This window comes from Liolophura sinensis, chromosome 7 (genome assembly GCF_032854445.1).
Source record: "Liolophura sinensis isolate JHLJ2023 chromosome 7, CUHK_Ljap_v2, whole genome shotgun sequence".
Classification (NCBI taxonomy): Eukaryota; Metazoa; Mollusca; class Polyplacophora; order Chitonida; family Chitonidae; genus Liolophura; species Liolophura sinensis.
In genome coordinates, this window is record NC_088301.1 from 55,162,299 (window position 1) to 55,189,826 (window position 27,528).

The 27,528-nt window shown below is 37.3% G+C and overlaps 2 protein-coding genes across 9 annotated transcripts; one reads left to right on the forward strand and one right to left on the reverse strand.

The window, feature by feature from the left end:
* Positions 1-7,600: 7,600 nt before the first annotated feature.
* Positions 7,601-13,041, reverse strand: LOC135471251 (tRNA-dihydrouridine(20a/20b) synthase [NAD(P)+]-like). 8 transcript variants are annotated; one of them, XM_064750401.1, is made up of 10 exons: positions 12,839-13,041; positions 12,675-12,726; positions 11,947-12,181; positions 11,610-11,743; positions 11,147-11,222; positions 10,632-10,673; positions 10,300-10,440; positions 9,587-9,795; positions 9,152-9,237; positions 7,601-8,245 (listed from the first exon to the last, which is right to left on the reverse strand). In XM_064750401.1, the coding sequence occupies exons 3-10, from the start codon at positions 12,060-12,062 to the stop codon at positions 8,084-8,086; spliced, it is 966 nt and encodes a 321-aa protein (XP_064606471.1). In that variant the 5' UTR covers positions 12,063-12,181; positions 12,675-12,726; positions 12,839-13,041; the 3' UTR covers positions 7,601-8,083. The 8 variants fall into 8 exon arrangements, with proteins under 8 accessions (XP_064606471.1, XP_064606475.1, XP_064606470.1 ...); XM_064750405.1 differs by lacking the exon at positions 12,675-12,726 and having other exon boundaries at positions 11,610-11,731; positions 12,097-12,181; positions 12,843-13,041; XM_064750400.1 differs by lacking the exon at positions 12,675-12,726 and having other exon boundaries at positions 12,843-13,041.
* Positions 13,042-13,193: 152 nt separating this feature from the next.
* LOC135471247 (conserved oligomeric Golgi complex subunit 5-like) lies at positions 13,194-26,247 on the forward strand. Its single transcript, XM_064750387.1, has 21 exons — positions 13,194-13,230; positions 14,125-14,264; positions 14,526-14,583; positions 14,849-14,973; positions 15,327-15,447; positions 15,649-15,779; positions 16,294-16,456; positions 16,688-16,800; positions 17,021-17,098; positions 17,488-17,575; positions 18,205-18,406; positions 18,938-19,099; positions 19,972-20,071; positions 20,846-20,956; positions 21,535-21,597; positions 23,204-23,307; positions 23,588-23,716; positions 24,172-24,357; positions 24,738-24,864; positions 25,299-25,378; positions 25,840-26,247. Exons 1-21 carry the CDS (start codon positions 13,194-13,196, stop codon positions 25,955-25,957), a joined length of 2,436 nt encoding a protein of 811 aa, XP_064606457.1. The 3' UTR covers positions 25,958-26,247.
* Positions 26,248-27,528: the final 1,281 nt, after the last annotated feature.

A 27,528-nucleotide genomic window follows, 5' to 3' on the forward strand; every position in this document is an offset into this window, starting at 1 on the left:
GTGGCAAACATACATACAGCCGTTTGACGACAGTTTCATCATTGACATCTTGGCGTAATTTTTTTTTTTTTTGGCGTCGGTTAAATGGTAATATATAAGACTGCAGTATAACAAGTAAAACCAGATCAAGCAGCTTTCACAGCTTGATTGTTGGTCCCACGTAACTGCCAAAACACGGTAGTGATGTGTTGTAGCGCACTGAAAATCACCACCCATTGTACAGCCGAATCAAAGGGTGCTTGTAAGTCAGTATGCATGGTGGATCCGGCGTCCAAAGGAGAACTCTCCATCTCTTCAGCTTACAGAGTAATGGGAACTTGGATTCAAAGTACCGTTGAAATGATCCAGTGCATGATCATGCAGCTCCTATGGCACAGAATGGCAAATGGAAATGTCATTTCATAGCATACGTTGTAAAGGGCTGCAGCATATCTGTTATTCTATACAGATATATGCTGTCTGTATAGAGCTTTGGTTAGCATTCGCAAGCCATAAAAGATGTTATATGTAAAAATGTTTGACCAATGACCTGGCCAAAAGCAATGGTACACTTTGTATCTTTTTATTTTCTTCAGTAGCCTACATGTCTTGGGGTCCATTTTTCTGGTACGTCATCAGAAAAACAAATCATACAGAAAGGCACACATTGATGGATGAAATCCCATTACAATCATCTCTGACTACGTGCATTACATAATTTGTGTGTAATCAGTTTTCAGCCGACGTGTATTTTATCTGAATGCATGATTTCCTGAAGGCATCCAAGGGGGGTGTATTGTTTTCTTCACAGTAAACAACGATTAATATTGAGATGATCTATAGTTTTCCTTCCTCAGCTGTCCAAATATATTAAGTGGGAGACCAGGCATAAATCACCAGTAACAGATGATCTAGACGCACGACTGGAAACACAAGCGCAGTGAAACTTTTAAGAATTTTGTTTTAATACTTCTTTGTTGTTCAGATGCGTATTAAATATAAGCCCCCGTGTGGGAGCATTTAGCCATCAGTTTATAGCAATGTCAATGCACCTGTACACATCTGACATTATAGGAGAGAATGATTGTGATCGCATGATGCATTGTGCCGCCTTTTGCGTCTGCAGTGCGTTGTCTGTCTCTTTCAAAATGCACACTGACTGAACCATGCATGTAGGCCGCTATTACATAAGAAGTTGGCCACATAGGTGCACCATGCATAATACAATGTTCATGGATCATCGGGTTTAGGAGGTTCTGTATGTATGGAGTAAGAATGTGTTTGGAAGCCCTGCTGCATTAATTTCGCTGGATACATTAGCTTTGCATTAGAGGAATTCCCGAAATGGAAGGACTGATTACTATAACTTCCATTTATATATAACATTCGTGAAAGATGCAGTCTTGTACTTTGACTTGCTTGTCAAAATATTTCATTGCAACAAAACATTTTAATGGCGGTTTTCGGAAAGAAATTCCTATAACAGAAACGTGACCGAAAAAAGAAGGGGGAATATTCAGCCCTCCCCACATTTAGCCCGGAGGGTGTGGGTAGCTGCCTTTGCCGGAACCCAGGATAAAGTGGTGTATTACATAACTGAGGAGCACTATCACCGTTATATATACTAATTCTGAATCTGTAAGGTCTATGCACATAACATCAGTTCTGGCGCATAAAGATGCGAATTACCAATTTTTTCATTACCAAATTGTGCCTTATAGGGCCTATAGGCAAGTGTATGATATATTATGTATGGGCCTACAGTGTTATTTCACGCTGTGCTTTGACTTATAAATATATGACATCCGAACGATCTTACAAGCGGAAGTATCAAGGGACACAAAACCTGACATAGTCCAAAACAGTTGGCCATCGTTTACTTGATTCGAATTCACGACCTCATAGATCAAAGGCCGTAAACAAGAATGAACTGACGAGTCAAGCCACTTATAGTCTGCTTGGACGGCCTGTCATATGGAAAATGTAGTTTGGGATTTTGCACGACAATTGCTTGCATTAATTTTGTTGTTCTGTATTTTAAGCTTTGTCTCGCCCAAATTCCTTTGTTGTTCTATCCACCATATGAGAATCACCAGGTAGTAGCGCGTTACATTATATATATATATTGAATAATATTTCGTCATCATAAGTTTTATATCATTTCCTTCAATATAACACTAATATGTTATTTGCAATTTTCGTGGAAATTAAGTTTTACTAAGACATTACAGTTATGGGCCTGAATAATACAATGCCTCTAATGTTGTATGATTTGAACGGAAGTTCATTATCATGAAGTGCAATATGACAACATGCAGGCACCGTGCAGGATATCCCGTTATAACCATGCATACAACCAAGCGTAACGACAAAGTAGATGTCATCGTATAGGCCCACACATGTACATGTTGAGGAACAAATGAGGGCACGCTATAAAGATATACATGCATTGCAACGATGTATTTACAAACGTGAATCTTTACAGGTTAATAAGCTAACAGCCTCTTTTTTTTCAAACAACAGCTGTAGAACTTTTCCCAGTTATATAGAAAACCGCGTTATGAACATGCCTATAATACGTAGGATACAGATGTATTCTCGAATCCTGCAGATGACGTCAAATGTGTCTGCTGGGCCCAACAATGGTCTTATCACTGAAGCGATTCACCTATACATCGGTCTTCTGCACTGAATTCGTGGGTCTTTGCAGGATAAATTTGTTACATGGTGACTCAGTGATGAGATACGCAAGTATATGGTGTCAATAATATTCATGTTTTTACCTAATATGAGAATTATTGACACCATACATTCGCCTGTCCTACAACTGATTCACCATGTAACTAATAATATACGTACAGGTGCGCACACGCAAATGTTTGGAAGTCAGCATCTAGCTTAGAATTCGTACAATTTATATGTAGATGGCATATATACCAAACTGAACGTCTGTAATTATGCGTCTTTACAGCGTCTTCGTTTTCAATTGCCAGTGTGTATGTAGCATTGTGTCAAATTATCCCGATCTAGTGAATCTCTGTCTGCACATGCCTGTCTGTCTGTCTGTCCATTGATTTTCTTTACAACCACTGATCTGTAAACGATGGCCTTCATTCATACATATATTTGCTTTGCACATGTATACACTTCGTAATCAAGTGAAGTGCATGTGTACGTCGAGCATAATCGAAAACTTTATAAGCAAATTAGGTACTATGATGATATCACAAATTTTTACAACGAGCGCTGCAACTGGGTTATATCTAGTCAGATGGGTACTTCACGTTTGTCCAAATACGCAAATTTATGTATGTGTGAAAATCATTTCCTGAATGCAACTACGTATGCATGGAATCCAATTTCCTACAGTTTGCTGTAGTAATTTTTTTTTGTTAGATATGTAACCTCTATACGTTTCATGCACCAAACTTTAAACAGGTTTTGTTTTGATTTGTTTGATACATACATGCATCCGAATGCGTACACAGTATACGATCAAACGTGCATGAGGAATACAGTGTGTGATGCAGACAAGCTGTGAGCATTTACCTACAGAGTGTTAGCATTATGGGTGTGTAGTTAAACTGCCTACATACAGTTATTCAAAACATGTATTCCTAAATCTTGTGTTGTGGCTGAGTGTACGTATAAACATATATATATATATATATATATATATATATATATATATATATATATATATATATATATATATATATATAGTGTGTGTAAATTTTAGGCATGCGAAAATATATATATATCGGTACAATTCACGATGAAGAAAATTTCTGGAACAGTACTTCATTTATTTCTATAATTTTATATTTGTGTATATAGGTATGAATACTATTCATCAAAGGCAAATGACAATTAATGTTCATAAATATATTCACCTTTACACTGATCACAATAACAAATTATCGAACTCAGTTGGTTAGCGCGCTAGCGCAACGTAATGATCCAGGAGCCTCACACCATTGTGGTCGTTGTGAGTTCAGGTTCATGCTCATGCTTTCCTCTCCAGTCGTACGTGGGAAGGTCTTCCATCAATCTGCGGATGGTCGTGGGTTTCGCTTGGGCTCTTTGCCTCTGTCGTATAAGTGAAATGTACACCAATCAAATAAATAAAGGAAAAAAATAAATCATCCAAAGGATTTTTAATTATATATATATATATATATATATATATAGAGAGAGAGAGAGAGAGAGAGAGAGCAGCTGTTGTCCACTACAGTTAGCTCAGCACAATAACAATGAATTATGATGAACCCAGCTGCCGCTTCATGGTTTGATCATGTGTATACATGGGGACGTGAGGAGCGTATTTTTCTTTGGGATCTGCACTAAATACTGTTTCCTTCGCCCTTATATATGCATGTATATCACAAACGTCAAGTTGTCAACTATATATATATATATATATATATATATATATATATATATATATATATATATATGTATATATATATATATGGCATGCCGTGTGCATGTCGTGCGTGAAAGTACAAGAATATAGATGCAGGTGAATTTAGATTGGGGGACATGCATATACAAGAGAGAGCTCCGTCCTCACAGCGTTAGCTTTACTGCGGAAAGCACTGACTTCATACTTGTTGCATGCACACATGTAGTCCTACATGTATGCATGTGAAGTTGACATATATTCCCACAACACCACTTATCACTGACAGCATTAACCTAGATTTGTCATTCATCTAAACCTATTAAAGCGAATGTTTAAGCCGTCCCACCATACCATCGAGATTCCGAAGTCACGTGCAAACCCATACAGATCTATATGTTCATGTATGCATGGGAGTACATTCACAGGCCTCCACATAGACACACACGCATATGATAATCAGAGTACATAAGTCAAAACTAAGTATATGGAAACTGTTTTTTTACACATCAATGTACCCCTCCACAACAGCCAATCCAGCTTTTTCCATGTACCCATATTTGTTTTGTTAGTGTTAAAGGCATGTAGCGTAAGGCCTACATTTACATGTGGTGTAGGGGCCAGTCATTGACATACATATATACATGGCATATGCGTAGTAAGACTGTATTATAGTATCCAGGGTTTATGTATTTCACAACCATTATTGTACCTTTAACCCCGATTATATGAAAGACATGCAGGGATTGAAGTGGGTGAGCCTACAAGCATGTGCGGGTTTGAATAGGCATATACAGACCTACAATGTATATGAAGGCCAGGGAGCGGCAGCATACATGAGGATGCCCGAGGTGGGTGGGGGATGGGGGCAAGGGTTATATAGCGGGGATAGTCTGAAAGTCATGCATCATCCACAAACTTTAGCAACAATAAAACGTAGAAATGGTATTTCATGCAAAATGTTTTGGTACAACTTTATGGTCTTATAATAGTGGGTTAGCTCCAATGATCCCGAAAGTCTATGCGAGTGGTGATTAAGACTTACTGGGACCCATCACGGCTAAACTTTAATCCATTTTGTTTATATTTCACGTTTTGATTTTCCATTTTCTTGTATTTCCATTCACTTACAGAAGAAAACCTACTTCGAATTGCAATTACCTTACATATGACGATGGGGATTACCTGCTGTGCTATGGTAAATGTTTACTGCATCATGCTAGCATTTATCTATAAAATATGCACCACTGCTTGTACACAGATCTCTGGCCATAAAGACCTTGTGAGTGTTAACAAGAACAACAGCCTTAATCACCCTATAGGGCTGCCGTCGCGGGGTGGGGTTTTACATACCGGCATGCTTTGCTTATACAAGTGTCAAGATAAAAAATATCAGTTTGCTTTCACGCAGAAATAGTTTTTCAAATTTTACATAAATAGGTTAATCTATTAATATTTTGACTGGCGGGACAAGCATTGATTAAAATTAATTTGCGAACGAATTTCCTCACAGATGAGGCTCCTCAAGGTATTTAGACAGTCACGTGTGGAATACTTTTTTTCGGCTAATTTCTTCAACATAATTAATGCTTTGACATTTCGCTCATGTGTATAGCTGAATACTTATGAGGTAAAAAATGGTCCCACAGGTGCTTGATATCTCCTCTAGTTTTAAGATATTTAAGAACATCAAAGTTTTCAAAACTTTTGAACTTTTTTAAATTTTTGACTTATTAAAAATCTAGGATGAAACGAAAAATGTGTTTGGCAGTTTTTGGTTTAAACGGTAAACTGTGGACTTGGACAGTGATTTGTTTTTTTGTTTTGTTTTTTTTTTGTACAATTTTCTCTTTCACTGATACGAAAGTGCAAAGGATTTTTGAAAAAATATATATATACATTTGGTTTATATTTACTTATTTGATTGTTGTTTTACGTCGTACCCATTATGGTGAGAGGAAACCAAGCAGAACCCGGGGAATCCCACGAACCATCCGTATTTTGCTGAAAGACATTCACACGTACGGCCGCATTTGGATTATATCACTATTAATATAGGCTGAATATGCACATACGCTAACCTGCGACATTCCATAAATGCAGCTATGGGTCATGCTGGTGTATTTGTTGGACTTCACGCGGGGTTTCCTGTGAAATATTACGCTGTTCTTTTTGTAGATAACGTGAGTGTAGACCTTATACACATGCATGCATGGATTCTCCATCTCCATGGCAACACCCCTCCTTTCCCGTCCCATCCATTATGTTATAAACAGACCATTACTTGCTTGTGGGTGTGAGCACGTGCACATTTATACGTCCATGGGGACCTGTATATTTAGGCCTATATACCGGTGGACATTTTAGCGACGCCACACAGCTAAAGGCTTTGGTGTTGTTGGAGATGGTGCGGCAGCAGCACATTGTAACATATGCACATGCATATACGTCGCGGCATATCGGTCATTTTTTTCTTGATACTCACTGCTTAATTTTATTATGCACGCATAAACATCATAAGCCAATCCATATGTATGCCTATATAGGCCCAATTCATACAAACAATTGCGGCTAAATTTATTGCCTCATTTGGTGGTGCGGGGGGGGGGGGACTGGAGTGGAATGTCTTGCTTGAATCACCGACGTTTGGTGGGCTACATGACCAACTACCACAAGAGACATGTAATCTGTACTCGGACTGAACCCTGCCCTCCGTGAGCAGTTATGACACGACCTTGAATAATCTTCTAGGAGTGACACACATAACGATTTGCTTTCCGGATTTTACGTCAAAATCAACTACTCAAGATAATTTCACATAATTCATACCTGGGATGTTGGGATTTTATGAAGTGAGCTTTTTGCCAGTCAGAATCACCGTTAATCTGCACCACACCAAAGCATTTGTAACACAATATTTCTACTAAGAATTAACGTTCATTCCTGAATTTCTATCGAGTTTTATTACAGTTCTGAGGTTTTTGTTGGCAAACGATAATTGTTTATAAAAGTGATGAACACACACGTATGCTCTTCCAGTCCTCAACACACTGGTTTTTCAAAATTTAACATATCGAAGCTTGGCAAAATCCAAACAGAGAAACTTTCAAAGGAATAGAATATCCATAAAAATACTTTTAGTTCCATTCTACATGTCATGACATGTTGAAATATTCATATTCAAAACTATAGTCTGCCTTAAAACTTAATAAACATTAAAACAATGGAACCATCTAGAATTTAAGAATTGAGACATTAAAAGAATATCAGATGTAATAACAATAACATGTCACATATGCACGTAATCTCAACAATAACGTTTATCAATATATTATGGTTCCCAGCACCGACAGACTGGCCACTAATCTGTAGATCAAACTGTATTCCATGATAATATTTTTATGAAATATATAGCAATACATGTAAACAGAATAACACACATTTAACGAATCAAAATATTCACACACATTCACTGCTGCCATATTTACACGAGCATATATCCACACACTTAGATATGATATTTTGTAGAAATTTTTCTCAAGGAAGCAATACCATAAACTTGTTATATCCATGGAAAATGTGTAACATATACACATGCTTGCTCTGAAATGAGCTTCCACACCTCTTTCCCCTCAAAAAATAGAGATCTTTTTAACATACACATGATACTAATAATTTGTACAAATGCACTAGCAGCAACAATCACAAGTCATAGTTATCCCTGAGAAAAGCCAGCACAGCCGAGGTGCTGCCTAGCATGTTGAAAATCCTCCTTTCTGGACGCCCCATCACTTTCTCCAGCATAAACATCAGGTGGTGGTGAAAACACTGGAAAGAGGTCCCAAGTGACAGTGACAAATCAATCTGCAATATTAAATAAACTTTTATTTTACCATTCCATAACAAAGGTCATGTATTTATTTGACAGGTGTTCAATGCCATTCTCAAGAATTTTCACATGTTTGCAAGGTGTTTTATTCAAGCATATTCTGAAGCATCATTCTGAGTTGGTGAAGTTTCTTGTGAAGCCCAGACACTGCCCAGTCCGGGCTTCACAAAAACTTTATCAACCAACACAGAATAATGCCTTCAGAATATGACTGAATTAACACCTTGCAAGCGAAAAGGTCGAAGAATTAAAGTGGAGGATTTTCATTTAGGGAGCACAAGATGTTCCCCTTCTGGGGAAAGTGATATCAAACCAACTTCATACAAGCCCAAATAAACTACATTATAAGTACCGTCTACGAATTGATGCCACCAAAGTCTTTAGAACAGTGCACAGAAGATTTAAAATCTCTATGAGGTTTTATTCCATGTCAGAGGTCTTAAATGTACACACATTACTGACACACTTTTGACAGTTTACTTAACAGATGCTTAAAGCACAATAAATAAGGAACTGCAGGACTCCCCCACTGAATTTAAATAGACTTCTCCAAAGTGTTTTAGTTTATCACATAACACCCTGTATCAGCAACAAATCGGCATGCTTGAAACAAGTTAGCCTATTAATAGAACCTTTGATTTATTTATTTCTTTGATTGGTGTTTTACGCTGTACTCAAGAATATTCCACTTATACAACGGCATTATGGTGGGAGGAAACCAAGCAGAGCCGGGGGAAAACCCATGACCATCCACAGGTTTCTGCAGGACCTTCCCACTTTCGGCCGGAAAGGAAGCCAGCATGAGCTGGACTTGAACTCACAGCGACCGCATTGGTGAGAGTGGAACCTTTGATATAATCTGACTGTCCTAAAAGTCTTACCCATTTTTTAACACATTCCTTTGGAGTTTCTCTGAATCCGGCAAACATTGCTGGATTTTCCAATAAACCATTTGCTGCCATGAAACCTGCCAAAAACAACATGTTTATTATGATAAAAAATGGCTAAATTTTAACATTTTTAAACCAAACACAAAACCTGGATGTGCCAAAAATTCAAAATTTATCAGGACAAAATTAAATGCTAAAAGCAAACAGCAACAGCACACCACTGTCTACAACTGTAATAATATAAAAAGATTTGCTAACAGCTATCATCATATTAAAGATCAGCCTTTCAGGTATTAATAAAATTCATAAACAGCCACTGAACACTAGCATCATGTAAACTATTCATCACCCTTCAATATATCCATATAACAGTCATATAGCATGGATTTATTTTACTGGTATGCATGAACTTTCTATTAAACCTACCGTCAGCATGCGTCTTCTCGTATACTGTGTAACAATCGTCCAGTTGCTTTATATCTCCATTAGAAACCACTGGAATTCCAACACTGTCTTTAATTATTCTTACAGCCTCTTGATTTACTGGCTGTCGTCTCTGCTTTGCAGTTCTTCCATGGACAGTTACCCAAGATGCTCCAGCATGTTCAGCTTTCTGACAGAAATCCACTGTCCGTCTGTTTGAATGTAAAGATTTATTTATTTCATTGTTGTTAAATGCCATACTCAAAAACTTTTAAATTATACAATGGCAGTCAGTTTTAATGGTGGAGGACAGCGGGATGCTCAGAGTAAACCACCAACCTTTGGCAAGTTAATGAACAACTTTCCCACAGACAAGTATACCATATTGGTAGGGGACAATTGATTGCACTCTGAAACATGCAACATCATTATTTAGAAGAAGACCACATGACTACCTCTCACCCAATTAATGCATGGGACGAAAAATTTACGAGGAATGAAAATGGCTCTAGAAAAATGTTTATGTTTTACGAGGCCTGGTCAATAGAAGCTATTATGTATCATATTCTGTCGCTCTCTATGAACTTGTTTTCTCCACAGAGAGCTCAATGTCTCTTTTTACACAAGCCCCAATGCGTTAATTGGCAAAACATTTAATAAAATAACTAAACACTTGAATCAAAACATTGGTCCACATATGGAAAACTGTTTCTCACCTAATGTCCTCGTGAATCCTTATTTTAATGGAGACAGTAAAATGTTGCTGGTTAACACGGTTACGTGCTTGTCGCACCACATCTTGGACTAACTCTGGCTTTGATATTAAACAGGCACCATAACCTTCCCCCATGGCCCACCTGCAAGAAAAATGCATCACATACACACCAATCTAATACAGGTGATACCTAGCACAATAGCCAGCATGACAAGTTTCTGTCAAGCCATTAAGCACTAAAATGAGATCAGCCACCCTTTACATTTGTGGTAATAGCACAACTGTATTATATTCAATAGAAAGAGAGTGTGAAATACCAAAAAAAGGTTTTACCTCTGAGGACACCCACAATTCAAATCCACTCCATCAGCAAACCTGCATGAATGAAACAGTGGACAGGTTAACCTAACCAAAAAACAAATCAATAGGTTTTGGTTTTCATGCATCTAAAACACATTTAACATTTGAAAGAAATTAAGGTATAGAATTAAAATAAGTAATTTAAAGAAGGCAAATCTTTTTCTGTTATATATTATCTTACAACAGGCCTACATTTGCACTATCCTACTTACTGGCAATTGTGTTTTTGTTTTTTATTATCTAAATTGTTTTGCATACTCTGTAAATAGACATTATTTGCATCCTTTTGGAACAAGATCCTATATATTGTTCAAATTATAGATTTATTTGATTTGTGTTTTGTCCTACACTCAAGAATATTTTACTTATACCATGGCGGCCAGCATTATGGTGGGTGGAAACCAGGCAAGATCCGCAGGTTGCTGACAGACGGAGAGGAAGCCAGCATGAGCAAATTATAGAGTACACACTTATAGTCACACACTTACGGAGACACTATTTCTGCTGCATCAGCAAAATCCTGACTATTATTTGCAGCAAACTGAACGATTAATGGCCTGTCCTCTGAAAGCAGAAACACACAAATTTCACAAATATGAATAGGACAATAAAGGCCATTCTTAAAATACAATAAAGAAATCTGAAAATCTTGGTAGATTCTAAAAATAACCTAACTTTTGATCTTAAACATAAATATGGTACTTTTAAAAAATTATTGATTGTTGCTAAAGAGGAACCAGAATATGATAGGCTGAATATTTACCGGAGTCCCTGGAGTTAACCACTGACTGGACAAGGAATACTGGCAAAATTTTCCATACGTGACATTAGCCATGATAATCTGGGACTAATGACAATGGGATCAAGTATATGTCTTATGTGAACTACTGTATGTGTTATCTGTCTTTTATATATAACAAAAAACATCATAAGATACAAAGGAAACATCACCTTTACATGTTGTAAAGTCACTGTCTCTTGCTTTTATAGAACGAACAAAGCTGTTGGATATGATCATTGGTGTAAATGCCAGATCACAGTCATACTTCCTGACTAGCATTCGGAATGGTAATCTGAAAAGACAGCTGTCACATAAAACCTCCCTGATTCTGTTCTTTGGCTTAAAGGAGAAGAAAATGTGATACATAAATAAATTCCGGGTTGCACTCACAATAAAACAGAAAAAATGACTTATGTTCACAACATGAATGAATGATTATGGCTTAATGCCATGTCAATGATGTTATGTTTATAAATACATGTAATCCAAGTTATTGGCAATGCTTACTTAGAGTATCGGACCATAGGAGCACAGATTTTCACGTATTTCTTCTCTGAGAACAACTGCAATGGAGTTTTGTAGTCAAATCCAGTCTCCAAATCACTGTCTTTACTTGTTGCCATCTCAATGGGTTTCTTTCACACTACATGAGATTACCGTGAAATTGTTCCATGACACATGTCAACGAAATGTGATAACATTCCACACCAGAGGGCCTGTGATACAAAATCATCCTCTCTATCTGAAGGAAAAGTAAGCGCTGTTTCACATACGTAAGTAAAAGTTTTAAATTAGCAGTACATGTTACTTAATACCAGTATATGCTATAACACATGTCAATTAAAAACCTATTGTTGCACAACTATACCAACATTCTCCCAAAAGTTTCATCCCTTGTGACTGTGTGCCATTAGCTTTATATACTGTAAGATTTCCTTGCATGTTATTAAGACGGCATTTGTTGGCACAGCTTTATAGCTGAGAGGTTTACTTACATGTACTGTACTTAAATCACCTTAACAAGTTTTACATGTATTAAATTGTATCATTGTAGTATTTCTTAGTGCATATAATTTGAGGATATAATTCGAGAAGTGTTTATGGGCATGTCATCAAATTTACAAATGATCAGGTTGTGTTAAAAAGAAAGAGAATCATCCACAACTAGTTAGGCAAGGTAATGCATGGGTGCCTTGACTGTTCGGCTGGGCCTAGAATTGTGCTAGGGTGCCTACCTCTTATTCTTCATCTTATATGTCAGACCCCTGCGGAGACATTCAAACGCCCCTAATAATGAGAAAATTGATGACCTGATTTTACTGACTGATGTGGAAATTCTATGACATTTCTTCTGATATTTCATAACTGTGTGGTAGTTGAAGAGAAATTAAAAAATCACCTGCCATTTGTGCTGTTACCGGTTCATGTAGAGCCTAGTTTTTCTTTTAGAAGGACCAACATCCTGTGACTCATGACTTGTTTAACTGACAACGTCAGACATCAAGATTCTGAAGCATAGGCCTTGGATATATGTTTGGCTTGACAGAAGAGGTCCATGGTAGCAAATCTTCACACCGAATATAGTACCGTCCTCAAAACCATCTTCTGTGCACGTGTTTACAACAAAACATTCGCCGTCCATGCGCAGACCAACTGACCAATGGTACCCAATCTTTTATTTTACGGCATTTGTAAAAATCCTTTGGATTGGGTGAAAATGTTTACCACCAGGAGGCGCTGTAGCTGCTTCCAACATGGAGGGTAGTTTGGTACAACAACTCGAGGATGACGGTAAAAATAGAGTTTCATTTGTTTTGATGACATGGATAGTGCCAATGAGCCAACTGTTAGTGCAGAATTAGCCAGGCATTTTCGAAGTTGCACCACTTCACATAACTGATTCAATTTTGGTTGCATTCCCAGTCGTTGATTGGCACCTGTCGCTTGTCTGTCGTTTGCACTAGTTTACTTCCACGTCATCTGCAGAGTAGAAACATCAAATGATTAAATACTGGTGCTTGATAGTAATACCATAACATTGTACATGTTATGTGGTTTTCTACTTCAGTTTGGGATTATACATTTTTAATGCCCTGTTTGTGCAGTGTCTAATTTTGTGGAATAATTTTTGCACATCGCTGCCAAACTATGGCCTTAGAGTGACCTCCCCTAGCTAAAATTCACTTAGGCCCCCTATCTGTGAATGATTGTGTAAAGAAAGATAAAAAAACGTCGGTCTTGTATGTTTTGAATTTCAGTACTTTTTATCTCTCTGTACTTGTCTATCAAGAAGGACACTATGACGATTGTGTTATTTTAATGTCATAATTCATTGTGAGACTTTTGGTACTTCTCAAACAAAATTGTTTGGGTCTCAAAGTATGTTACATTTGCACGACACGTAAGCTTGTCACATTACATCATTCCTAGGTCAGTTCCCTGTTGAATCTTAAAAAAAAAACACTTCCTTAATTTGCTACCCACATTAATGACATTAAAAATCTCAGTTTTTTGGAGCCTTTTGACTTCCAGATCTGTAACTGATGCACAATTTGAAACTGACTTAGTGTAGCAATATTATGTAATCATAATGAATGTCAGAATTTTTAAAATAGCTCAGTGAGTCTGTCTTGATCAACATTAAATCCTCTATAGTATATAATAAGTTATATTGTAATTTTTCAGAAACATTCAAGCAGTTTCTCGAGGAAGACTTTGATGTCAAAGCACACTCAAACAAGGCTATTCAGAGCCTGGCCATATCAGACCATCTTGGCAAGTTGTCAGAGGGAATAACTCTCCTTGACAAAGAAATCCATTCTCAGGTATGTAGTCAAGCTGTAGTATTTGCAATTACAACCACCAGGACACATATTTTAAGTTAAAGAAACTGCATTCAATCCAAAAGTAGCTATTTCATGTTTTACTTTAATAGAGACAGTTAAGTAAAGTAATTAATAAATCCTTTGTACAAAAAAAATTAGAAACTAAAAAGATGTAAAGAAAGAACTCTTTCTCGAATGATTCCTTGTATGGATAAAAGGTCACCTTGGCATCTTCATTTATATCATACTTCTGTTTTATAGATTGTCGCACATCATGGAGATTTGCTTTCACAGGCGTCTGGAGTAGAAACATTAGAAGGTAAATACATTTACACTTTGATTCTTGTACCATAATTTCTGTTGCAAGCATCACAGTAACCAACATGCATGATCACTGGTAGATGTCATTGTGATAGATTTGTTTCTTAATTTTATCTAGTCTCATAACTTTTAACAGTTACCATCATAATAACCCTGAATGAGTTCTGTTTGATGTCTCCTGTTTTACTGATACTCTTTCTGATTACTTTTACAGTTACTTTATTATGATCAGCCTACTTGACACTTGATGTATCGTGTTGCAGGTGTGTTGCAAATGATGCAGACTAGGATTCAGTCCCTGTTAACTGCCATGGACAGAGTTCGAATGAAAGTCACTGAGCCATACCAAAAGATTCTTATTCAGACAACAAAACTAAGACGTCTCCAGGTAGAGTTACAGTTTTACATTAGTGATATTTCTTTTGCATAGCCCGTAATAAAAGGAATACTTTTCACATGACCTTATTATTTAGATGGTTGCCGATTACATATCACAGTTAAACTCTTAACTATATTGTCCACCATTCTACTTTCTGTATTTGAACTTAAAAGGTCTGATTTATACATTACCTAAATCAATTTTTTATGACATATCTCATAAATCAAGTCATCTAAAGGCTTATGATGTGTGTCATATTTTGGAAATAATTATATGTATGTATGGAAAAACAGTTTTCTTACTTTGCTAAAGTTTATGGTGTCATATACTGCATGTATGCTACTGAAGTTTACTTTATCCAGGAAACCTGCGACTTGTTGCGTAAAATTATACGCATCATGTATTTAAGTAAGAAGTTGCACAGTCAGCTGGGAGGGGGAGCCAGAGAGATTACAAAAGCTGCACAGAGTTTGAATGAACTTGGTAAGCCCCAATATACTGTTTCTAGTGGCATTTGTATTATGCATTAAAACTCCTGTCATGATTATCTGAGAGAATATACATGGTGTTCATTAAATTTCTAGCCAAATTATGTTCATTTCACAACATGTGTCTTTGACTTGTCTTGCTTTACCTTATACTGGTGGGTAATTAATCTTGTATTGTTTTCTTTTTAACAATCAGACTATGTGTGTGAGGGATCTGATCTAAGTGGTGTAGAAGTGATAGAGCAAGACAGACGATTCATTAAACAAGCTCGAAAGGAAGTGGAGGCTCATGCTCAAAAAATGCTTGAACAAGGAATGGAAACACAGGTACAAAAACAAGGCATAGTCAATACAAAGAGGACATATTCTGGAGATCCGTTCTTTGAGCTATTGCCCAAGGAAATGTGCTAAGCAAATTTGAAATACTGAAATAAATACTAAAGCAGAGAGCTGCAGAGCTGGTTTCAGAGAAGTTTTTGTATCAAGACATAGAAGCCTTAAGTACATGTATTTTTGTGAATGATTCTTCAAAAGTTTTCATACGTGCTTTGTATTTTGTAATTTAGTGACCTAATGAAACTAGGTTCCTTCATTGTTATGTACGTGTATGTAAGTGCGAGAAAGTGTTTAGAAATGAAATAAACGCATAAAGAGGGAATGAAGATCAATTCATAAGAGTTGTAATGTGCTTATCACAAGTAATATAAGGTATATATACGTTGTAAGGATTTACAAAGTCGACATGTAAATAAAGACTACCACGCACATTGTAACTTAAACCCTTTCATTGCTAAGCTATACTACTCTTTAATCTATTTTATCTTGTATGTTTTGCTTTTAGAATCAGATGCAAGTTGCCACAGCATTACAGGTGTTTTATAACTTGGGCAGTTTGCAACAAATCGTTGAAAAAGTTGTGACTGCATGTAAAGAACACCTATATGGGAATGTGCGCAAGGCTTTGGATGTTCAAAATCTGACTCCTCAACATCACCATGGTAGAGGTCTGTATTTCTTACCGTTTAAACTGGATAGTGGTTGAAAAAATATTTGATTTTGTCTTTGGAACATCTTCTTTAACTACATTTATTTCTTTTGAAGTTTATGTTAGTGGTGTCCAGGATCTTTAAAAAAATGCATTCAGCTCCCATGTACTGTATTGCAAAAGCTCTCATCTAGGATGAAAACTAGTCACTTGTACCAAATGTTCTCAGTGTCTTTGCGCTTCACTTTAGGAGCACCCGGTAGAGCAGCAATGCCTGCCCCAGGTAACACTGCAGCCTTCCGTGCTAATCTGTGGACTAACATGGAGAAGTTGATGGACAACATATACTCTGCTTGTGCTCAGGTGAATAACCCTTCCTTTCTGCTGTAGATATAATCTGGAAGTCTGGAATACAGGGACATACTTAATGTTACTACTATACAGAGTATATGTTTATTCATTGAAGTTAATGTCGTCATAGAGAATGTGATATGTTAAGTGAACTCTTCATGGTTTTTGATATATGTTTTTGGAGCAACTTCACTGTCTTTAGCAGTCATTTTAGCTAAGCATTTGTCCACAGGTACAGCATTTACAAAAAGTACTGGTAAAGAAACGAGATCCTGTGAGCCACGTCTGCTTCATGGATGAATTAGCCAAGGTATGTCACATTCAGTAAATGTAAAAATATCTGATGTAATTAAGGGTGCTACAATCCATGATGTATTTGTTTTATTTCTATTACCAGGTAGTGTTTTATGTTTATGTGTCCAAGCCATAACACATGTGTAATTCTTTCTTTGGATACCTGTGTTTTCAAAGATACTTTAAGTGTGGATTAGTCTGATGTTGATTACATCAACGTAGGAATACAGGGTTTGAGTCGGCTATAACAAAATCAGTGCAAGATTTAACATCAAAACCATGAAAACGTGATGAATAATTATCAATTATATTCTGACCATCATGGTAAAATCAGTGTTATGTTCATTATACCGTGGCATAGGTATGTAACCATACCACATAATATGATTTGCAATATCCTTTCAGGATAAGGATGGCCTAGTTAACATCATGCAATCATTCTGGGAAGCTATTACAAAGATGTTAACAGTGGAATTTGGGGAAGCAGCTAATGGTGAGAAATTCCTTGTTACACAAAAATGTGTTAATGCTTTATTTGTTTGTTCTGGGTCAAATCCCCAAATCCCCATCTGCCTGCTCTATTTTTTTCTCAGGTTATTGTTGCATTTAGCCATGCATATTTAAAGATATTATAAACTATGTTAATTGGCTGATGGGAGACTTGAAGACGAGCTATATAAAAGTTCCAAATGACTGTAGAATACATCTTTTTCTTCTGTGAACAGATAAGTTCATAGCTTTGGACCATCTTGCTGCAGGCTTGAAGGAGCTGTGTAAGCTCCCCATTATTTGGCAATTGGCTAATTATATTAGTTAGAGTTTCCTCTGATCCACATGTAGTTGTTTGGTGATTCTCAGACTTCCTTTTATATAAATTCATACCGTTGTATCCATGTCTTTCAACTGGCCTTGTTATAAATTGTTCTCAATTCTAATTCAGTTCTTTTTAGCTCTGTGTGTGAGGTGTATTGTTCCATATGAAGAGTGTTGTTTATCCAACAGACAAGCTCTTAGCAAGACTTGCTTATGCTGTTTTAAAAGAAAACTTAAAAATCAACAGTTAATTTTATCTCTACATTAATATTGCAGTGCATGATGTTTTGATGAAATTGTCATTTTCAGGCTCCACATTTCTCAAACAAGCATTTGAAGGGGAATTCCCAAAACTTTTGAGGCTGTACAATGATTTGTGGAAGAGGCTCCAACAGTTTAGTGCCAATATGAACATTACATCTAGTGCTAGTGCTCCCGTGCCGGAAGTACCACATGAGGGTGTGGAGACAGATCTCTTCTGTACAGATGGCAACCTAAAGGCAGAATATAAGTAGGTGGATTGATCATCCCATCATTCATACAGTTTTGATAGCAATTTCCCCAGTCATTTTCAAAGGATGTTTTTATAGTGTATTTATACTTCATTGTTATAATTTAATTTTATAACTGTTTCTGAAGTAACTGCCTCTAGCTTTTAAGAGGGTTAAAGAATGTTTAAATGCCTAATTAACAAAATGACTTATGTAAACTTATTTCTGTAACAAAAAAGTAAAAGTCTATTTCAAGAAATTTGACAAAGGAGTAGACATTAAGATACTCATCTGTGTCCTTTATACTCTTGGAATAAAACATTTAACTTGTACTTCACAAATAACCTCTTGTAGATATATGAAAACATGCATGAAAATAAATTTTATTGTGTATTTGTGCATTTGCCATTGTTGAAACCTTTGGTGTTGGTGGGAGATTTCAAGCATTTAATTGTGACTTAAGTGTAGAATGATCATTGAGTGTCTCATATCATGAATTCATCACAGTGTGAATGTTTTATAGGAGTAATCTTATGTCCTTACATTTACAGTCCAGAGGAAGCATTGCGGAAGTCACTTCATGCATTTGAGACAGCGTACCTGTCTCGGTCATTGTCAAGACTTTTTGATCCCATAAACCTGGTGTTTAGCTCTGGATCTCAGAATCCTCCTACATCAGAGGAGGTGGACAGCATTGTCAAGGTAGTGGGCAGGTGAGACTATGATCTTTATTTCTTTCCTCTGGGCTTATTCGTATGTGTGAGTTGTATGCAACCCTGGAAGAATAACAGATACAAGCATAGAGCGATGAGAGGCAAATAACGACAGCTTAACTCAAACCGACTGTGTTTGGTGAGGCAGCAGCCATGTCATGGATACTCTTGTGCCCAAACTGGGCCTTGTACATACAGATGTAGTTAAACCTTCCCTTCTTTCATTGAAACAGTGTTCAAATGGTTCTACCAATAGAAGCAGCCTAGTCACAATAGTGTATACAAAAAGATATATAAAAAAAATAGTATTACACATCTAACACAAGTACACAAAGGAGTTGTGAGCTCTTGTACGTCATCAATATGAAATAGCCTCTAACCCAGAAGGTTAAACACTGCCTAAAAAGGACCATGCAATTTGTGCTAAGTAACTTGTTGGCACCTTATCCTGCCACGTGTGCAGGGACTTATATTTTTGCCCCAGGGTCTACTGTGAAATAAATTTATTCCATACACTGCATACTTGCCACTACAGGTACATCCCATGTTGTTTAGAACTCGTATCAGTGTCAGTAACTAAGGTGTTGGTCATGGAGTCTGATTGGGACATGAATCATGAATATTTATGAAGGAATGTTGAGGGCTCTGAAGAGTCAGTATGGCTCAGTAAATCAAGGTGGATGACTAGCTTGATTAAATGAAGATGAGTAGATTAAACTAATGCTACATTCTCATTTTTTTGTGGCGAGCACATATTGACCATGTGTTGATTTTTGTGTATGTATGTTTATCAGTCTTTCTTTATGTAGAAGTGTGAATCACTTGACTTATAAACATTAAAGTTACCTGATGTTTGTTATTCCATGCACCAGTGAGCTTAATGTGGCTGCAGTAGATGGGAACCTCAGTGTGCTTGTGGCAAAGAACGTGGGGAAAACCATACAGCTCTTTTGTGTGAAAAGCGAGCAGTTGGTGAGTAGTACATTACGTAAATGCCTTAATTAGGCCATTGTTAATTAATTACATTCTCACATGTAAAGTTTTAGGGCAAATAATTGCAATACTTGGACTGACCTTTCAACGGATAGCTTTCATGGAATTAACATGATTTTGCAAGTGAATGATTAATAATTCATAATTAAACACACTTACAGCATGTCCGTTTTGCCAGATGAGGTCACGAGATTCGAATGGCAAATCATAAGGAGATGTTCTTTTACTGAAACATCAGTTTCTCTCTCTCTTTCTCTTTCTCATGGCATCCCATGCAAGGTTATATATTCTGCAAATTGCATTTTATTGGGACAGCTATGTGGCCACATTGGGGCCTCCGTGGCTCAGCTGGTTAGCACGCTAGCGCAGCGTAATGACCAAGGAGTCTCTCACCAATGCGGTCGCTGTGAGTTCAAGTCCAGCTCATGCTGGCTTCCTCTCCGGCCGTATGTGAGAAGGTCTGCCAGCAACCTGCGGATGGTAGTGGGTTTCCCCCGGGCTCTGCCCGGTTTCCGCCCATCATAATGCTGGCCGCCGTCGTATAAGTAAAATATTCTTGAGTACGGCGTAAAACACCAATCAAAAAAAAAAAAAAAAAAAAAAAATATGTCCATATTATAACATCACCTATCTTGACTTTTTGCTTGTAACAGAAACAGATGAATGTGTCCCCACCCTTGTTCAGGTAAAGGTGCATGTATGTACACCTATGTTCTTATCATTGTGTTATCCTGTCAATTGTGTGATTGACAGATTTCGACTGACGGAGAGGCCAGCCAGGTAATTGGTCCCACCTCACCTGGACAGCAGCTTAATGCAGCTGTCGTGAACACATTGTACCAGCTTCATACAGCCATTGTCAGTGTAAGTCAAGCTGTCAAAAGATGTCTCAAATTGTTGTTAAATGTCAGATTTAAACGTTACCCACACTGTTTTACACGTTTAACATGTCAACAAAGCTGAGGGATGCAAAGAGATGACAAACTAGTTACATGTACTCTGAAGCCAACATGATTTTTCACCAGTGTTATCATGTTTACATTTTTGAATAATAGAACGATTTGTTTTTTTTCTTCCTGAAGCAGTGCACAATGTGACACATTTTTGAAGCTGTTTTCATACAAGGAATAAGTAATTAAAATTTTAAGTCTATCAGCATATGCGTATGGTTGTGGGTCAGTAAATAAATAAGTAGACTATAAGGCGAGTTCTTGATTCTTCAGAAAAGCTTTAATTTTTTGGACTCAGATAGTTCACATTTAATAACATTCAAAATAGTGAAGATTATAGTCTGATGAAGATGTTCTACCTGTGTGTTCAACATTTCTATGTTTTTGTATTTTTTAAGGTCTTTTTTTAAAAATCTCCTTTAATTGTTTATTCATAGATCGTTTAACACTGCTCTATCATGTTCTAAATAATACTCATCTTTTCTGTTGTAGACAATATCAAATTCAAATCATCTTCCAGAGGCTGCTAAAAGTCACATTGACAATGCCTTAAAGGTAAGTCAGAAAGTCATTCGTTTTTATATTTTTCTTTGAGGAAGTAGCCCCTAGCATACCTAATTTAGCCTTATCAGCAACAAAACAAGAACCCTCAGAAGATGATGAAATCCCCTGGCCAAGCACCAGTGAATTCAGTCACTTTTCTGTGTGAGGGCTTCCATTCACCACTGTGAAAGATAAGCTTTCAGAGGAGTTGCACTCTCATTTCTGAAGTCCATAACAACCATAATTTGGATAATTATTGAATGAATGGAACCAAACACCCTATGCAGATCTATATGTGGTCCCAACACCTTGTTAAGTTTCATATAAAACCTGTTACAAAATGTACAAGAGGTTCCCCTTTCACTTCCTCTCCTTGATTAAGGGTTTAATACTGCTGTAGCGGTATTTGTTGTGTAGTTCGAGGGATTTGACGAGATACGAAACAAGGTTCAGCGGTATCCAGTTGCACCACAGACAAGAAGGTGTTGAAAGTCTATTCTACCCCAAAAATTGAAGAAAATGGGGCAAAAACAGCAAATTTCATGCAGCTTTTTGCTGCTGTTCTCTTTCACTCCCTCGGTAGAGGTCATGCATTTTAGACCAGTCAACAGCAAGCTTAGGTCATTGCAGTTGACCTAGATAATTCACAGCTGCGTATGTATGAAGTAGCTTCCTATTTTTGTTTGACATAGCAATGTTAAAGTTTACTGTACATGTATTATGAGGTCATACCGCCAAGCTCAGACGGGAACGTCATGAAGCAAATGTTTCTTTTTCCACGTCATGGCATCTGGGTGTAAAATATGAGAAATGTAAAAACAAAAGCAGTATCTGTAATGATGTGAAGTAACACTTTTATCACTGAAAGAAATTCCTATAGTTTGCCTCTATATAAATCATAAAATCATATCTAACAAGTGAAGAAACTCAAATATTTTATTTGTAGAAATAAACAGTACGAACTGATATTAGGTAAATATACTGATTAGTGTGTTATGTGACACACTTGATGGTGTTTGAAATGTCATTTCTATTAATAGATATTTGCACACTGCCCACAACTAATCCAGACTAGATCTTGAAATGTTGATAAATTTGTGAATTGATGCAATCTAATCTTTGTAGCACATATATCTATGTATCATCCCTATCAAAACTGTAGGAGGAGATGCGTTCACTAGATCTATGAACAGGCCGACATACAGATTGCTCCCATATGATACAGTTGAGAGTAAAAATGAGATTTAAACTGCTATATATGTATGTTAAACCGGTATGTCCTTCCCCTAATCCATGAATGAATAAATATCAGAGAAAATGAATTCAGTGACGGTACCCTATTTGTCTTAACACATTACACTTACATCTTGTCATGTGGAAGAACCATGTTAATTTTCAGTGACCTTGACATTTTTCTTCTAGGTCATAGGGGTCATTTAAGTTAAAGTTTATATGAGGCTGCAACGGCAGTATGAAATATAGCAAAAGTTGTCATCATAAAAAAGGTATTCTCCTGCTGCATGTTTCACAATTTTCTAAATGCCACGTGAAGAATATCTACACATTATTACAAACCACCGTTAAGTTGGATTTATTCATTACATTCATATTTTTTCAGGATGTTGTGGCACTCATGAGCAATACAGTCAACCCTCTATTCTCTTCAATTGCTGATGCTCTAGAAGCTATCTTGTTAACAATGCATCAAGAAGATTTCTCAGGGTAAGATTATTTCTTAAAGCATTTTGTGGGCATAGTGAGGCATTCAGAATTAAGGTACAGTCTTTTTTTTTTTCAATAAATTTTATCTAATTTACATGTTTCTTTGCTTCAAGTTCAGCTTTTAAGAAAGGAATTGCAGAAGATTACAAACATCCTTCAATCTAATAGTTTTCTAGTTTTGCTGAAAATAAACTCTTTTTAGCCTTCCCCTGTAGTGTATCTAAGGTGAGCACTTTTCTGTAGTGACCTCATTAGTGAGATCTGCTGCTTTTATTCCCAGGCCAGCACCATCTGCTGGACAGACAGAGTCTCCATGCTCTCTGTACATGAGGGAACTACAAGGCTTTATCTCCCGTGCCCGGTCTGACTACCTGACACAATTCACCTGTACAGATTTTATCATGGACAGGTGAAATACTAAGTTGTTATGGTTATACTACACGTACTTATTCCTAAATTATGGGATCTGTTTTTGTAAGGCCTATGGAATGCTGTGTGTATACATGTATAATATCAGGAACCATAGCGTAATATTGTAAGAGTTGGTACATACATACATACCCTGTATAAAACATTTATATCTATGGAGAGAACTGTTCTGTATTGTGACATATCCAAGGTGTACGGTATATTTTTGGAAAAATATTAATTAAAAATAAAGAGCATTGCTTCTTGTGCACAAAAATCCCATTTCAGCATTCATAAAGCAGCATGATTTAGTTTTAATGAGATTGAATGGATTTGAAAGAATGTTCATTGTACACACTGTATAACTATTGCTCATGAAACAGCTGCCAATTTGTATGTAGCCAGTGCACGAATGTACATGCCTGTCAGTTAATTATTGAATTGTACATCTTACAGCATACATCCAATAGCCTGTCGATGTTTGGAACTGTTTGTTCGCCATGCCAGTTTGGTCCGCCCTTTAGGTGAAGGAGGAAAGTTACGGCTGGCAGCAGACTTTGCACAAATGGAACTGGCTATTGCCCCCTTTTGCAGACGGGTCTCTGATCTTGGAAAGCCTTACAGACTTCTACGAGCATTCAGGTGAGTTTGATTGCCATGCCAATATAAGGACATATACTGTCTAGTGCACTTTAAAACACACATATATGTATATTATAACCTTTTCTCACCACAAGACATGTAAGATACGTAGACAGAAGCTCAGCATATATGGGAACATAAGACCCAACTCGACTCAACCAGATTGTTGCTCTTTCATATGTGAAATAATCCTGCGCAATAGGGGTACTCCAGTAGTGCTGTGTAATTGTGTGTGTGTGCCATCAAAGACTGGGACCACCTCCATATAACCAGATGAGTTGACCATGTCTTACGCTCTTATGTATGTGGGCTTTAGGTATTGATGTATTTGGTTATCCTCCATTGAGAGCTGATAGACGCATTCTTCTCTGTTGCACCAGACCTCTGTTGTTCCAAACAAGTGAGCACATTGCCCAGAGCCCAGCTCTACAAGAGATCATTCCTCACAGTACTGCCATTCACTTCCTGTTTGCACGGGCTCCATCTGAGCTCCGTTCCGTTTATCAGGTAAGGCAGCCTTTTGTCTTCACCTTTACTTTAGTCTTGTTAAAAACAGTAACATGGCTACACCTGATCTTATGGCATGGTAAATGTATTACTGTAAAAATTCTTCAACCTTTTCACATGTTTGCAAGATTTTTATTGAAGCATATCCTGAAGGCATTGTTCTGTATAGACTGATGAAATTACTCTTTTTGTGTATCTCAGAAATTGGCCAATCCAACCAATTTTGTTTTGTTGCCAAAATCAAATTGAAAACGTGCATAAATTGCACTGAAAATTGCTCTTTCATAAGCAAAAAAGTTAAGGAAATGGGGGTACGTATATGTAACACTGTTGTAGTTATTTAGTCATAGTCATGTTCCATAATTCTGAGTAAGTGCTTAGTTAGCATTAAGTCTTCAGTAGTTGTTAATAGATAGAGTGTGTATCTGTTACAGCTGTCAGACTGGTCCATCAGTCGCTATTCACAATGGCTGGATGAGCATCCATCAGAAAAGGACCGCCTTATGCTGATCAAGTGAGTACTTCACCCTTCAGTCCCACATGTCTGTGTATATTATTATTATACTGGTATGTGTAATTCACATATATGAATATCAGATGGTTTTGTCCAATAGAAATGGAACAGTTTGGGTGACCAGTGGGAATAGCCAGAGTGGTGTTCTAACACTTGTCTTTACATAATATTAATAAGGGGCCATTTATTGATAATATGCCTTCGTTGCAGTTTTTGCCTTAAGCGCTGCTATCATACTTTAAAAATGAATGCGAAGTTTATTTTTACTTCCCCACCAGTTACCTAGGCAATCACACAAATTTCGGACAACAAGAAATGGATATGTTGAATTTGCATGGGATGTATCAGGTCAAAGGCATGATCATATACTAAATACATGTGGAAGTAATTGTGCCCTTTTTAACAGATGACAGATACTTTTCATTATAGTGCAGTATATTAATATTTGTTTGTATTTGCAGAGGGACCCTAGAGGCATATGTCCAATATGTGAGGTCGAGGCAAGGGAAGGAATTTACACCATTGTATCCTATCATGCTAAAGTTGTTACAAGAGGGTCTGCAGCAGGCTTCATCATAGTCCAGTCATGGACCACAGGGAGGCAAATGCAAGGAATGGTGCTGCAAGCTTCTTCACAATCCACAGTCATGGTTTACCACAGCATGGAGGATGCAAGGAAAGGTACTGCAAGCTTGATCACAGTCCACAGTCATGGTTTACCACAGCATGGAGGATGCAAGGAGTGGTGCTGCAAGCTTTATCAGAGTCATGGTTTACCACAACATGGAGGATGCAAGGTAGGGTGCTGCAAGCTTCATCACAGTTATGGTTTACCACAGCATGGAGGATGCAAAGAATGGTGCTGCAAGCTTCATCACAGTCATGGTTTACCACAGCATGGAGGATGCAAGGAATGGTGCTGCAAGCTTCATCACAGTCATGGTTTACCACAGCATGGAGGATGCAAGGAGTGGTGCTGCAAGCTTTATCAGAGTCATGGTTTACCACAACATGGAGGATGCAAGGTAGGGTGCTGCAAGCTTCATCACAGTTATGGTTTACCACAGCATGGAGGATGCAAAGAATGGTGCTGCAAGCTTCATCACAGTCATGGTTTACCACAGCATGGAGGATGCAAGGAATGGTGCTGCAAGCTTCATCACATTCATGGTTTACCACAGCATGGAGGATGCAAGGAATGGTGCTGCAAGCTTCATCACAGTCATGGTTTACCACAACATGGAGGATGCAAGGAACAGTGCAGAAGGCTTCATCATACTCCACAGTGATAGTGTACCATAGTCCATAGTCCAGAGGCCACTTTCACAAAGAGAAAATTTTTTGACGTACATTTGTCATACGATATTTTGTACGTCACTATTAACGTACCATTAACGTAATGAATGTGTGATGTCAAGTACAAGTACAACATATTTGTGAAAGTGGCCCCTGAAGTAAAAGGAAGGGTGCATCAGGCTTCATTACAGTGCACAACGTTAACTAACCACAGAATGCAGTAGCAGGCTACATTAAAGTCCAAAGTTACTACTTTACCTAGAGTACAAAGAGGTTTTGTAGCAGCCTTTGTTCACAGCCACGCCTCAATGAGGAGGAAGTATGAAGTAGTGACTATGAGTAATTTTGTAGAGAACACAAGTGTAAAACTTCAAATTTGAACTGAGGGTATAAGGAAATCAAATATTCCAGAAAAATTGAAATGCATTTTTGTTGTCCAGCTGCCATAAGTGAAAAGGAACTCATTATTTTGTGGTGTCTTGATTATTAGATAATGTCAAGCTTTAAGGAGTTATTATAAAAAATCACCTTTAGCCCAAAAAGAACTTACCTTAATGTGGGATTAAGAGATGTCTCCTAATCCCAGCCTGAATACACAGGACATGTTCTATATCACATGGTTTTTTCTTACTTTATGACGGAAAATTCGGAATAGACATCCATAGTAAAAAAATGCTATGTGAATATATTGGTCAAAGCATGCATCAAAAACTGAACCAAACATGTACACTAATCTATATGTAGAGTACCAGAATGGGGTCACAGTGTAAAAGCCTAAAGGTGTAGCTGGGATACTTCTATATCTTTTTAGTGCTTATATATGTACAAGTCTGAAAACTACGTGGATCTGTAAA

Coding starts and splice junctions, on each gene's coding strand:
- LOC135471251 (XM_064750400.1), bottom strand. CDS start 12,062: ATGGCAACAAGTAAAGACAGTGATTTGGAGACTGGATTTGACTACAAA. Junction 9,796..10,299: donor AGGATTCACGAGGACATTAG/GTGAGAAACAGT, acceptor ACATTCAAACAG/ACGGACAGTGGATTTCTGTC. Junction 9,238..9,586: donor CGAGAAGACGCATGCTGACG/GTAGGTTTAATA, acceptor TGTTTTTGGCAG/GTTTCATGGCAGCAAATGGT.
- LOC135471247 (XM_064750387.1), top strand. CDS start 13,194: ATGGAGGGTAGTTTGGTACAACAACTCGAGGATGACG. Junction 17,576..18,204: donor ATTTGGGGAAGCAGCTAATG/GTGAGAAATTCC, acceptor TGTCATTTTCAG/GCTCCACATTTCTCAAACAA. Junction 24,865..25,298: donor AGCTCCGTTCCGTTTATCAG/GTAAGGCAGCCT, acceptor TATCTGTTACAG/CTGTCAGACTGGTCCATCAG.